Source organism: Anoplopoma fimbria, chromosome 19 (genome assembly GCF_027596085.1).
Source record: "Anoplopoma fimbria isolate UVic2021 breed Golden Eagle Sablefish chromosome 19, Afim_UVic_2022, whole genome shotgun sequence".
NCBI lineage: Eukaryota > Metazoa > Chordata > Actinopteri > Perciformes > Anoplopomatidae > Anoplopoma > Anoplopoma fimbria.
In genome coordinates this window covers 1,914,292-1,927,463 of record NC_072467.1, presented here as the reverse complement: position 1 = coordinate 1,927,463, position 13,172 = coordinate 1,914,292, and the positions used below count along the sequence as shown (strand labels likewise).

The window sequence follows — 13,172 nt, the reverse complement described above, 5'->3', positions numbered from 1 at the left end:
GAAGCACAAAAGACGCACTAACCTCGTACGTTTTTCTACATTGTGTTAAGTGTGGTCGTGACTCCTTTGCCCTCGCAGTGATGATGGTAATATCTCCCTTCTCGCCGATGATGATGATGAAGATCAGTGTGAGAGAAGCTCGGATCTTGCTGTGTGTAGGCTGCGATGATTCCCCTTAAATCTGCGTTGGCCAAGCACCCGTATCGCCTCTGAGAAGCACGACGCAGACACCTACTCCGGACTGAAAGCAGCATCCTTCAGCGGAGAGGACCAGGGACCGTCACTGGATCTGGAAGATATCATCATCTCTGGAGGGAGGCATGATGTGTTGCAGGGCTTCCCCCACAATCACCCCAGGGACTCCATGTGCCCGATGATAATAATAAGAATAATAAGAATAAGAATAAGAAGAAGAAGAAGAGGTTCACTACCAGGAGCTGTCCAGGTGCTGAAAACAGGATTCCAGATGTTACAGATGTGTGACGAGCAGCAACATCAACGAGAAGGAAACCGGGCTCGATCACACATTGATATGAAAATATAACATATAAGTAGATTGTTTTCCTATTAAGCCATAAGAGCCTGCAGCCATCCCTCTCTCTGTGCCACCCTGGAAGCGTCGACGTTGAGAAATACTCTCGCTTCACTTCACCTCTTCAGCATCAGAGTTCCTCGCGATAACAACCCATTCTCTGCACGAAAAAAAGAAAAAGAAAAAGAAAAAACCCACTAATACTCATACAGTGACCTCAAGTGTTTCTGTGGTGTGTTTATGACCAAGTGTGCTGTGTTTAATGTCATGTATCAGGCTGCAGCGTGATGATGACAGTTGGTGTTGCTTAGATATTTGAGTTCTTAAGAATGTAGTGCAGGAATTAGGCCATGGAAACGCATGATTAAGAATAAGCAAATAAAAAAAATTGGCTGCCTTGTCATTGTTTTCACTTTTGGATAAATAAACATTGTAAAGGGGCTTACAAGATGTAACGAATGGCTTTTTTACACTCATGACAAGGTAAAGCCTTTTGGATTTGTAAGTATATGTGCTGGAAATATGTGATGTGACACTAATTGGCAAAATAAGCATCACAATAAACAAAAATATGGCCAGTGTTCCAGGGTAGATTTTTCCTAAGATATGTAAGAGTAAGATATTCCCTCCTCACAAACAATTCTTACCAATCGCTCTCTGAGGGTGTAAAAAAATGAATGGACAGCATAGCATTTTGGAGCTGGATCTGGTCATGATAGAGACATTACATTACATTACATTACATTACATTACAGTCATTTAGCAGACGCTTTTATCCAAAGCGACTTACAGGAAGTGTATTCAACATAGGTATTCAAGAGAACTACTAGTCACCAGAAGTCATAAGTGCATCTCCTTTCTTAAACAAGCATCTAAAGCATAAACCAGAGCAAAAGTATAGTGCAGAGGCAAATTACTACGAAAACAATAATTGCAACAGACTAATACGAATATAATAAGTGCTACAAACTACTACGAATAGGATAAGTGCAGTAAACGAATACGAATACAATAAGTGCAGCGAACTGATACGAATACAATAAGTGCAGAAACAAACTAATACAAATACAATAAGTGCTACGAGGAAGGCTCAGGGTAGTACTTCTTGAAGAGGTGAGTTTTCAGCCTGCGCCTAAAGATGGGCAGCGACTCTGCTGTCCTGACGTCGGTGGGGAGTTCATTCCACCACTGAGGGGCCAGGACAGAAAAAAATATACAACAGGCTACATCGTCGTAGGTCATATAACCTGTGAAAGACCTGGTCCTGTTGCACTATAACTGAAAACAACACACTTTCTTAAAAAGAACACAGCAGTGGTAGAAAGTAATCAAACACATTTACTCAAGTACTGTACTCACAAGTACACGTTTAATGCTATATTCTTCACTTATGTAAGAGCTATGGTTACTAGCTCTTACATAAGATTTTACATACAAACCATGACCAGTTTATAAAATATGATCAATTGTTACTGAATAAACTACCAAATGTAAGTACTTAAAATTAGCTCCACCTTGACCAAAGACAACATCAAATTACGAGTTAGATACAGTATTAATATATAAATGATAATGATTCAATAATAGTTCAACACAGAGTACCCACTCTGCAATATGAATCTTTTACTATTTAGTTTAAGTAAATTTAGTTGCCAATTCCTCTATACTTTTACTTGTAATTGACTATTCTCATACTGTGGTATTACTTAAGTATATAATTTGGTATTGTGGTATTATTTTGTGGTATTACTTAAGTATATAATTTGAATAGTTCATCCACCGCTGGAACATGGTGAACAATTAAAAATGACCAGTTGATGAGTCATCTAACGGTTCTGAACGTACAACAGTGATTATCTGTCTGAAGGAAGTGTTTTTAGACTATCAAAAGGTTCCCACGATTCCATTCATGTCTTCTTTGCATACCAATCATTCATTTGTTACTTACCAAACCCAAACAGGCGGAGCTCACATGCACAACAGGTGATTTGCTCAGGCATCTTCGCATGATGCAACTAAACCAACATGAACAAAAACAAAATATAATGTACTCAGTCTTAATCTGTTGTCAGATGTCAACATTGTCTTTGCTTTATTTTTTCTCATGACATTAAAGGACACCCTTTATCACACACTACAAAGCATCCTGACGTTTAGCTTGCCATTTACAATGTGGACAAACTGCAATCACAACATTTTTAAGGCCGAGGGAGGAACACGCCCACATGACAGCGTCTTCAGGTTAAAACAAAAAGCGGATGGAGGTATTGTGAACCGTCACTATGACTTGACTCGGCAACCTGCTCGAACTACTAAAAGCTGGGATTTCACAAGCTGGTAAGGACAGATTTTTTGATTAATTTCAGTCAGGGTTATGATATATTCTTCTCACAACACAACATTAGTTCAGGAAGCCTTTCAGATCTAAGAACCTGTTTATACAGGCAGAATCTTTGTTTTCACTATTGGCATCTGAAACTTCTGGTTATGCCACGCTTTCCTTAGTGGTGAGAAATTACTTCCTTTCTCAAACACAAATGTTTCTTGTGTTCGCAGGAAACAGCGATAAAACAACATTCCAAATGATGGCAGGTAATAACAAAAACTGATCAGAAGAAACAACAAATCATTTTAAGAAGCGATTATTCAGCCATGTTAAGCCTGTCCTTCCTGAAATATTGTTCTTATGTCTGTAGAACATGGAGCACTTTGTAATGGGCAGGAGGACACTTATTGCATGAACGGAGGGACATGCTATAAAATACTTTCCATCAATACACTCTCGTGTGTGTAAGTGAAAAAAATAATTCAATTGACTTTGATATAAAGAATGAGACTTTAGGAACCTTTAACTTTTATGTAAGAATATCTGTTGATGTCACAAGATGGCGATATTGTTGACAATTTTCCTCGTATCTTAAATCAGGTGCAAAGAAAATTACAAAGGCAGCCGTTGTGAGGAGTTCCAGCTCTTCAGCATAAACACCAAGGCACAAGAAGCAGGGTTAATTGCAGCCGTGGTCATTGTTGTCCTCCTCCTCTTAGTGGTGCTGGCAGTTGTTATCTACTTCATCCGCAAGTAAGTACATTATGGATTAAGGAATACTAAATGTTCTACGGCGTCTAAAAATAACATCAGGATGTGGAAGTGTTTTATGTGTTATACAGTCTTGGTATTATTGAACCTCAGCCAGAATGTATTCTTTGAAATCCTATAACCATTACTTTTGTCCACACATAGGATGTTGAAAGCCAAGCAACAGAGCCAACAGAACATTCAACAACAGTATTGGAGAGTAAAACCCAGAGTATGATCTTTCTACATTTGTTTCTCTTTTGGCTGAGTGTTGGGTGGGATGATGAAATAATTCTCAGAGATAAGTGTCACTTGCCTGTTGGACCTGGTACCGTTTTGAGTGTGACTAAGGACCAATAGGCAAGAGTAGACTGTTGCATTGACCTTGAAAGGGTAAGCTCATTATTTTTCACTCTATTTTCCCCGTTATTTGTGTCAAAGCGACTAATGGGGACAACCGTTTTAAATTGGTCCAGTATTGAAGAGTACACTGCAGACGGCAGCCGCTAAACAGCTGTGATGTAAGGGGCAACTAAAAGTTCTTGCTTTTTTCACTGACAGGTCTGACAACATAATGGAAAGACCTTACAGAAAAAACAATGTTTTTCTTTATCCTTCACTAAATCCTTTCTCTTTGTTATTGTGAGTCTTGCTCGGAAGTGTCTCGATCTGTAAATTTGCTTGGCATTAACATATTCCAAATTAGCGTTAATATTCAACTTTGACATCGGAAATCCTTTAGATAACACAAAGCTACAGTTTCTGTACTCCAACTGACTCCAACACAACAAACTCTGTCAACACCGGTGTCCCTCTGCACTCTAAATTGACAGTGAGAAGCTTCCTCGAGCGATTACGTTGCAGCTCTTTTTGCGGCTGGTGTCTGCAGCGTTATCCCTCAATACCGGACCAATCCAAAAATCATTGTCCCTATTAGTCACTGAGACACAAAAACATGGAAAAATAGGGTCAAGATTGAAAAATACCAAAGTTACCCTTTAACTTAAGTCAAGAGTTGATTAATTGCCTCATGAGATTTCTTGAGTCCATGCTGTTTGCTACAGAAAGGTGTAATTCATTTACACACAAACAACAACTGTGAGTGGGTGGGAATTGAATCACGCCTTGCACAGCAGCCTTTTTAACAAAGCTATGAAGTTGTCACTGGTGTTACTCATTTTAAATCACATTTCAATCTATGTGCTTTGCCCTGAAATTTACAAAGCATAGTTGGGCTTTGTAATATTATGTGAAATATAATTCTAAATATTGAACTTGATATACCCGCGACCCTTAACAGGATAAGCAGTAATGGAAAATTAATGAATGAATGAAATTGATATATGGAATTACGAAATAACCCCTTGTATCAATTAATGAATATGTTCAATTTGCTATTAAATATATAATACATATTTTGTGTTAATATATGCAATGAACCCTTCTGAAATATTTGACTGTGTTTTTCATTTCTGGTGGGATACTGAACACACACACACACACACAGTTACATTTGAGTATCATAATGGACTAGTCATTCTCCATCCTCTAAAAATCAGCACTTCATTCCTAACCTAAACCTTTAGCCCATTCTTAACCTAATCCTAAATTGTATCCAAAGCCTAAACCATAATTGCCCCTTGAAGCAACCAGGACTGGTCAAGATGACCTCACTCTGTTCTCAAACTGGTTCTCACAAAGCTGGACATGCAGGAACACTCACACGGTGTGGGAGTCTGTATAATTAGCGTATCCCAAGCCATTCATCAGTCCTATAAATCTAAAAACAGGGGCACAGGAGATCCCAGGAGTCTTATAATGAAAATGGTGGCATCAACTCTGCTTCAATTCAGTGAAGTTAAGAGATAATTAAAACTTGTTGGACTGCATTGCCAAAAGTTTGTTAGCCTTTCCCTTTTGATGGACTTCTAGTATTCTCCAACAGTTGCTAACAACAAACTGTAGGCGAAAAAAAAAAAAATGACCATCAACAATCTATCTTTGCATCACACTCATTCAGGCATCAAAATCTGGAATTGGTCTTGTTTCTTTAAACAGGCCCTATTATGCTATTTTCCGGGTGCATATTTTTATCTCAAGTTACAGTTACAACATGTTTACATGTGTTAATGCTCATAATCCGCCTTGTTTTTCTCATCCTGGCTGCCCTGCAGCACCTCTTCTCACCCTCTCTCTGAAATGCTCCGTTGTAGCGCTTGCTCCTTCCTCCAGAAAGCAAAGTTGGCCCTGATTGGTCAGCTAACCCGTTCTGTTGTGATTGGTCAACGTTTCACATCTAAAAAAACTCTTCCTCCAGAGCTTTAGCTCCGTCTCTCTCTCTTTTGTTGTTTGAGGGCCAAACTAGCCGGGGAGGTTTACGTCACTTCCGTTACATTATGACCTCATAAAGTAAACTGTTTCAGGCAGCTCAGGAGCAGTGATTCTGAGGGGGAGGGTAACTCCTTTTAGGCGGGACTTCAGGTTTTATACTCTACGGACCCTTTACAAAAATATATATAACATATCAAAGACAATGTCAGGATGCTTCTTGTGCTTGAAGTAAATGTTACTGCAACTACCATTACAACAACTGGCTCAGCAGTAAATACATCCCCAAAGGAACTCATGTTGCTATGAGGGAATAGCCTAAAAGTCACTACATGTGATGAAAGGACTTTGGAGGTGTACCATGCTGCTTTAAAACACAACCAACCTCATCCCATTGTATATGAAATGTTTTTCTTGTTAAAATAGCATGTATTAAAATATAGTTGTGTGAGCTTTTAAAAAGGTGGAGATGCATGAACCTCTGTGTGAAGCTGACAAACTAATGCTTTAAGTCAGAGGCTTCTTTTGTGTTTGTGGTAAATTGCTTCCACCTAGTGGCAGTATGGTTTCTCTGCCAGGTGTTGTAATGGAAAGTAATATGAGTTTACTTTGCAAATAGCATTATCAAAAAATTCATGGTTTCAAGGTTGATCTGAAATACTTCTCAGTAAAATATGAAACTCACATTTCTGTAAACAACTTACTCTTACAGGCTTCTTGCTTTGTCAAACTCGTGTGCAATTTTCAGTGCTGTGCTGTTGAGTCCAACTGACTGCATGTTAGTGATGATGGTGACCACCACTCCTTGAGGGAGGAGGGGGGTCTGTTCTTGGTTCTCATCTATCTCCTCACTGGGTAACACCAGGAGGACACTGCTAGCCCCCACAGCGCCTCCTGTGTGTGACACATAGTGTCTACGGTTCCTGCACTGCCCATATTTCTGTAGTTTCTCCACTACCAGCCATCCTTGGGCATACAGTCCATCCTTGTCCCAGCTTGCCTCTGTCCTGTCAACTGGTGACCAAAGATCTACGGCAGTCTGGGGTTTGAGAAAGCCAGGGAGAAAGCCCTCAGTGTCCTTCAGTTGGGCCACCTGGTAGCTGTAGAGCAGAGCGTTACCGAACAGCAGCAGGTCACCCACCGTGGAGAGGAAGCCGCCTCCTGCCCACTTGTAGGAGTTGTCTACATATGGGCAGTTCACCACACGTCCTCTCTTGTTGAGATGATAGTATCTGTGGAGGAGCATCAACACATGATATGGTCTCACTATAGGATTTTTATCATGTTGTGCACACTTGTAACCAACTTCAAAGATATAAGAGATCTCAAGAAAAAAACATCTCTAGAGTTGCTCAGATACAATGTAAAATGCTGCAGCAGGTATTGGAGATAACCCATCATATCAATAATGAACTCATTAACACTACAAAGGAACAACAACAACACGTGTCACTCGCTACCCAATCAGTCTATTCTGCCCAATCAGGATTACCTGGGTTCCTCCAAAACAAACAATCACTGTGTCTGAAATCAATGATGACGTAGTTAATGAGTGAACCAAGTTGTTCTTCCTCAGTACTGTTGAGAACAGCACATGCACAGTACAAATCGGGGATGGGTTAGCGGCGTATGTAGCATTAACCAGAGCTAGCAGAATGTTAGCATTATGACAATATTTTATACTAGAAGATCTGTCAAACTAGATAATAAATGAAGGTTCTATGGCATTCACTCTCTGTATGTATTCGTTGTATATACATTTTTGTCTTAAGATTGGTACTTGTATCAGCTGATACGCAAGTTCAGTTATTGGAACCAGCATCGGGAAGGAAAAACATGGTATTGGAACATCTCTATACATCTCCACTGAACTAAATTGTGACACTCTGTCACAGCAATTTTTCACATAACTTGACATTAATGTCGTTATATATTACCTGGATCGGTGGTAAATAATAGGGTCGTTCTCATCGGGCACAGTATTGAGCATTCCCAGCTCATGGAACATGTTCATCATGACATCCAGGAAGCGCTGTCCAGCAGCTTGCTCCACAGCAGCACTGAGCAGGGTGAAGGCGTGGGTGGAGTACAGAAAAGTGGTGCCTCCACATGGTAAAAAAAAAAATTCTATCTTAATCATCAAGACATTTAAATTGAATCATATTTAGCAGGCAGATATGTGCTTTACCTGGTTTGAAAATGAGTGGGTCGTCCTTGAAGAGGTCCAAGGCCTGAGTGACACTTTCGAAGTTGTCCTTCAAGTAGTATTCCTCGTGCTCAAACTCTTTTTTTTTCGCCTGAGTGGCTTCTTTACCTTTGGTGTTTTGTTCTGTTTCAGGTTTATCTTTGTTTTCAGATGAGCTCTTTTCATCTTCTTTCTTTGCTGGCTTTAAGAGATGCTTAGCTTTCTCCTTGTCCTCCTTCACTTTCTTTGCATCCTTCTCATAATGCCGTATACCGCTCAGGTGGGACAGAATCATACGAGGGGTTATTGTGACCTGCAATGAATGATGTGCATGTGAGCTAAACAGCATGATATTATTTCTGATAATAAGAAAAACTCTGACATTTTGGTTCAAGTAACTTACATCCTGTCCACTAAATTGTTTCTGGGGAAATTCGGGTACATATTTCTGGACAGGGACATCAAGTTCCAGTTTCCCCTCCTCACACAGTCGTGCAGCAGCAGCAGATGTGAGGGGCTTACTGATGCTGGCGATCCGCATCACTGTTCCTGGGCTGCACAGCACGCGGTGCTCCAAATCAGCATAACCGATTCCTGAATTACGTGAAGAATTGAAATGCAACATAAACGAATGTCAATGTGTTTTTAGAGGATGATTTCATGTTATGCAAATTTAAAACCATTTATTGTGATGACCCACTATAACTACATTTTTTATACATTTCAGTAAAGTAAATGGTTCTGCTGGCTTGATTGAAGGCACAAACAAATAAAAACACATAGGTTGACAACTGGAAGTCGGTCACTTGTGCTCCAAGGCAAACCGAGCTAAGGCTTAAAATCAATTATTTTGTTAACAATTTATTTGTCTCTGGTGTTTTTTTACTCTGGTCTTTACTTTATCTTTAAAGCTGACTTTGTAGGCACAAACCTTCACTCCAGACTTCTGCACCATCCACAGAGACCCCAACCACCAGCCCTGGAGCCCCGACCTCCGTCTGAGTGACAACAGACAAGACACAAACACTGAAGTGATACAAGTGGCACTGTGGTCAGGCAGGGAATCACATGAGAATGGAAAGATAAGATAAAATAAAATAATCCTTTATTAGTCCCGCAGCGGGGAAATTTGCAGGATTACAGCAGCATAGGGTACAGTGCACACAAGAGACATAGTAAAAGAAAGAGGGGGGCGGCTGTGGCATAGTGGAGAGCAAGGTAGTTCTCCAATCAGAGGGTCGGTGGTTCGATACCCGGCTTCGGCAGTCGATGTGTCCTTGGGCAAGACACTTAACCCCAAGTTGCTCCTGAAGGCTTGCCATCGGTGTGGACTGGATGTTGCATGAATGTTAGTTAGAGTCTGATGGTGGCACCTTGATGGTAGCCTGTCATCAGTGTGTGAATGGGTGAATGATATGTAATATACTACTGACTGTAAGTCGCTTTGGATAAAAGCGTCTGCTAAATGACTGTAATGTAATGTAAATGTAATGGGCTTTTTCAGGAAAGTCATTGAAACTTGCACATTTTCAGCAATGATCTGTGACTGATTTCAGCATTCCAACGCATTTTCTGCAGGATTGTATTATCTATGCGATTGGACTTACTTTTTATTTTCAAATGTACCTCAAATGAACCCCAAACTAACCCTAAATGAACCCCATTGATACAGCTGTCTCACAACTGTTAATATATGCAACGTCTTCGGGCAGTAGCAGCCACACTAGTTATTATTATTATTATTATTATTATTATTATTATTATTATTATTATTATAGCGTATGTATGTACAGCAAGAACTTGAAACAGTGAGCACTAACCGGAATTGTAATTTCTAGTTTTAAACCTGGTGATATTCGAGCTGTAATGTAAAGACAAGATAAAAATAAAATGAAATAAAAACAAGTATTATAGATAAGCAATAAGAAACAGTAACTGATATATTATATGTACAGACAGAAAAACTATTCTAGCTATAACTGCACAGTGTAAGCAGAGCATAGTCCTACCTGAAGGCTTACCTGTATCCTCTCCACCAGGTCCCTGCTCAGATACAATGTAAAATGCTGCAGCAGGTATTGGAGATAACCCATTATATCAATAATTAACTCATTAACACTACAAAGGAACAACAACAACACATGTCACTCGCTACCCAATCAGTCTATTCTGCCCAAATAAATAAGCAATAAAAAACAGAAAACTATTCTAGCTATAAGTGCACAGTGTAAGCAGTGTATAGTCCTACCTGAAGGCTTACCTTTATCCTCTCCACCAGGTCCCTGCTCACTCTGATGGCATCTCTGTATCGACCAGTCTTCTGAGCTTCTTCTCCTTCATCATCACAGGAACTGGTCGCTGTGTCCTGGGAGTATTTCAGCCCGACAGCTATAGCAATCCCCACTGCAACCCCATAGATCCAGACCCTGGACTTTGACCTGCATTTGATCTGCTGCTGCATGAAAACACTCTTAACTAAGTGCTGCTTTGTTGACTGCGATGTCAACAAAGGAGGCCTGCGAGCTGCTAGTAGGGAACATTTAAGACAAAAACGATTTGGCAAAAACAATCGTGACATTGTTGGATTCTCTGCTTCTCTTGGTCTTATTGTGGAGATGCCTTTCTCTTGTTGGTGAGCTCAAATAAACAACAACTTACTGCTGCTGCTGTGTGCGTCGGTGGAGCCAGACCCAATGAATCAAACCCCGATTCAGACTGAACCGAGCGAGTGAAGATGGTTTATTCTAAGACTGGGAATAAAAGATTGAAACTTTAAACAGGTTTATAACATAACATATATATTTAGACTTAGAGAATATCTGCATGAATACAGGAAACGGGATTAAAAAAGCTGGAATATCACCAGGTTTAAAACTAGAAATTACAATTCTATCTACTATAATAATAATAATAATAATAATAATAATAATAATAATAATAATAATAATTATCTTGTCTTTACATTACATTACATTACAGCTCGAATATCACCAGGTTTAAAACTAGAAATTACAATTCTATCTACTATAATAATAATAATAATAATAATAATAATAATAATAATAATAATTTATCTTGTCTTTACATTACATTACATTACAGCTCGAATATCACCAGGTTTAAAACTAGAAATTACAATTCTATCTACTATAATAATAATAATAATAATAATAATAATAATAATAATAATAATAATAACTAAGAAATGTTGACTGTGTGGCTGCTACTGCCCGAAGACGTTGCATATATATATTTCTGTCTGTACATCAGTTATTGTCGATTTTTTACTGTTTTTTATTGCTTATTTATAATACTTGTTTTTATTTCATTTTATTTTTATCTTGTCTTTACATTACATTACATTACAGCTCGAATATCACCAGGTTTAAAACTAGAAATTACAATTCCGGTTAGTGCTCACTGTTTCAAGTTCTTGCTGTACATACATACGCTATAATAATAATAATAATAATAATAATAATAATAATAATAATAATAATAATAATAATAATAACTAGTGTGGCTGCTACTGCCCGAAGACGTTGCATATATTAACAGTTGTGAGACAGCTGTATCAATGGGGTTCATTTAGGGTTAGTTTGGGGTTCATTTGAGTTTCATTTGAAAATAAAAAGTAAGTCCAATCGCATAGATAATACAATCCTGCAGAAAATGCGTTGGAATGCTGAAATCAGTCACAGATCATTGCTGAAAATGTGCAAGTTTCAATGACTTTCCTGAAAAAGCCCATTACATTTACATTACATTACAGTCATTTAGCAGACGCTTTTATCCAAAGCGACTTACAGTCAGTAGTATGTTACATATCATTCACCCATTCACACACTGACAGGCTACTAAGGTACCACATTCATTCATGCAACATCCAGTCCACACCGATGGCAAGCCTTCAGGAGCAACTTGGGGTTAAGTGTCTTGCCCAAGGACACATCGACTGCCGAAGCCGGGTATCGAACCACCGACCCTCTGATTGGAGAACTACCTTGCTCTCCACTACGCCACAGCAGCCCAAAAGCAAAGAACTGCACTGTTGAAAAAACCTGATAGTTGAATTGTAAAACTGGCAGAGATGGAAGCTGAACTGCATCATCAAAAGAAGCAAAGAGCTGAAATACAATGAAGAAAAATCTGGAAGCTGAACTGTTAAACTGTAGAGGTGGTAGTAATAGTAGAAGAAGCAGTCATAAGAAGAGTAGTAGTTTTAGAAGCTGAAGTTATAGTAGTGGTAGTAGTATCTGTAGCAGCAGTAATATCAGTGGTTAAGTAGAATAAATAGTTGAAACAGCAATAGTAGTAGAAGAAGAAGTTGTTGCAGTATTAATAGTAGTCGTGCTGAGTTACTGTTGGCCATAACTGGTGATAACACAGGGAAGGTTCTACCTGAAATTGTGTTTGAGAGAAAGTAAGGCATTGAGAGATAGAGACACAGAGATTAGAGAAAGAGAGCGTGAGTGAGTGAAAGAGAGAGCAAGAGTAAGAGTGAGTGAGATAGAAAGAGGGAGAGAGAAAGACTGAGCAAGTGAGAGAGAGTGAAAGAGAGAGAGTGTGAGTGAGCGAGAGAGAAAGAGAGGGAGTGAGAGTGAGTGAGAGAGAAAGAGAGAGGGTGAGTGAGTGAGAGTGAAAGAGGGAGAGAGAGAGACAAAGAGATTGAGTGAGTGAGAGAGAGAGAGAGAGAGAGTGTGTGTGAGTGAGTGAGAGAGAAAGAGAAATTGTGAGAGAGAGAGAGTGATCTAGTGAGAGAGAAAGAGAGTGAAAGAGTGAGTGAGAGAGGAGGGTGATTGAAAGGAGAGAGGGTGCGTGAGTGAGAGATAAAGAGAGTGAGAGAGAGAGAGGGTGAAAAAGAGAGTGAAAGAGATAAAGAGAGTGAAAGAGAGAGGGAAAGAAAGGGAGAGAGAGAGTGAGTGAGTGAGTTAGTGAGTGAGAAAGAGATGAAGAGAGAAATAGAGAAATACACACAAAGCACTTTTGAAAAAATATTTTCTGAAAGCTAACACTCTGACGAACGCAGAGATGTACTTTTTATGTTTGTT

At 39.2% G+C, this 13,172-nt stretch overlaps 2 protein-coding genes across 2 annotated transcripts; one reads left to right on the top strand and one right to left on the bottom strand.

Moving 5' to 3' along the window:
* The first annotated feature begins 3,218 nt into the window (after positions 1–3,218).
* Positions 3,219–3,846, top strand: LOC129108204 (pro-neuregulin-4, membrane-bound isoform-like). Its single transcript, XM_054619908.1, has 3 exons — positions 3,219–3,322; positions 3,459–3,611; positions 3,774–3,846. The coding sequence occupies exons 1-3, from the start codon at positions 3,219–3,221 to the stop codon at positions 3,844–3,846; spliced, it is 330 nt and encodes a 109-aa protein (XP_054475883.1).
* Positions 3,847–6,639: 2,793 nt separating this feature from the next.
* On the bottom strand, positions 6,640–10,706 carry lactb (lactamase, beta). The gene is made up of 6 exons (XM_054619906.1): positions 10,382–10,706; positions 9,053–9,119; positions 8,525–8,715; positions 8,125–8,434; positions 7,874–8,039; positions 6,640–7,168 (listed from the first exon to the last, which is right to left on the bottom strand). Exons 1-6 carry the CDS (start codon positions 10,697–10,699, stop codon positions 6,643–6,645), a joined length of 1,578 nt encoding a protein of 525 aa, XP_054475881.1. The 5' UTR covers positions 10,700–10,706; the 3' UTR covers positions 6,640–6,642.
* Between the last annotated feature and the right edge of the window lie 2,466 nt (positions 10,707–13,172).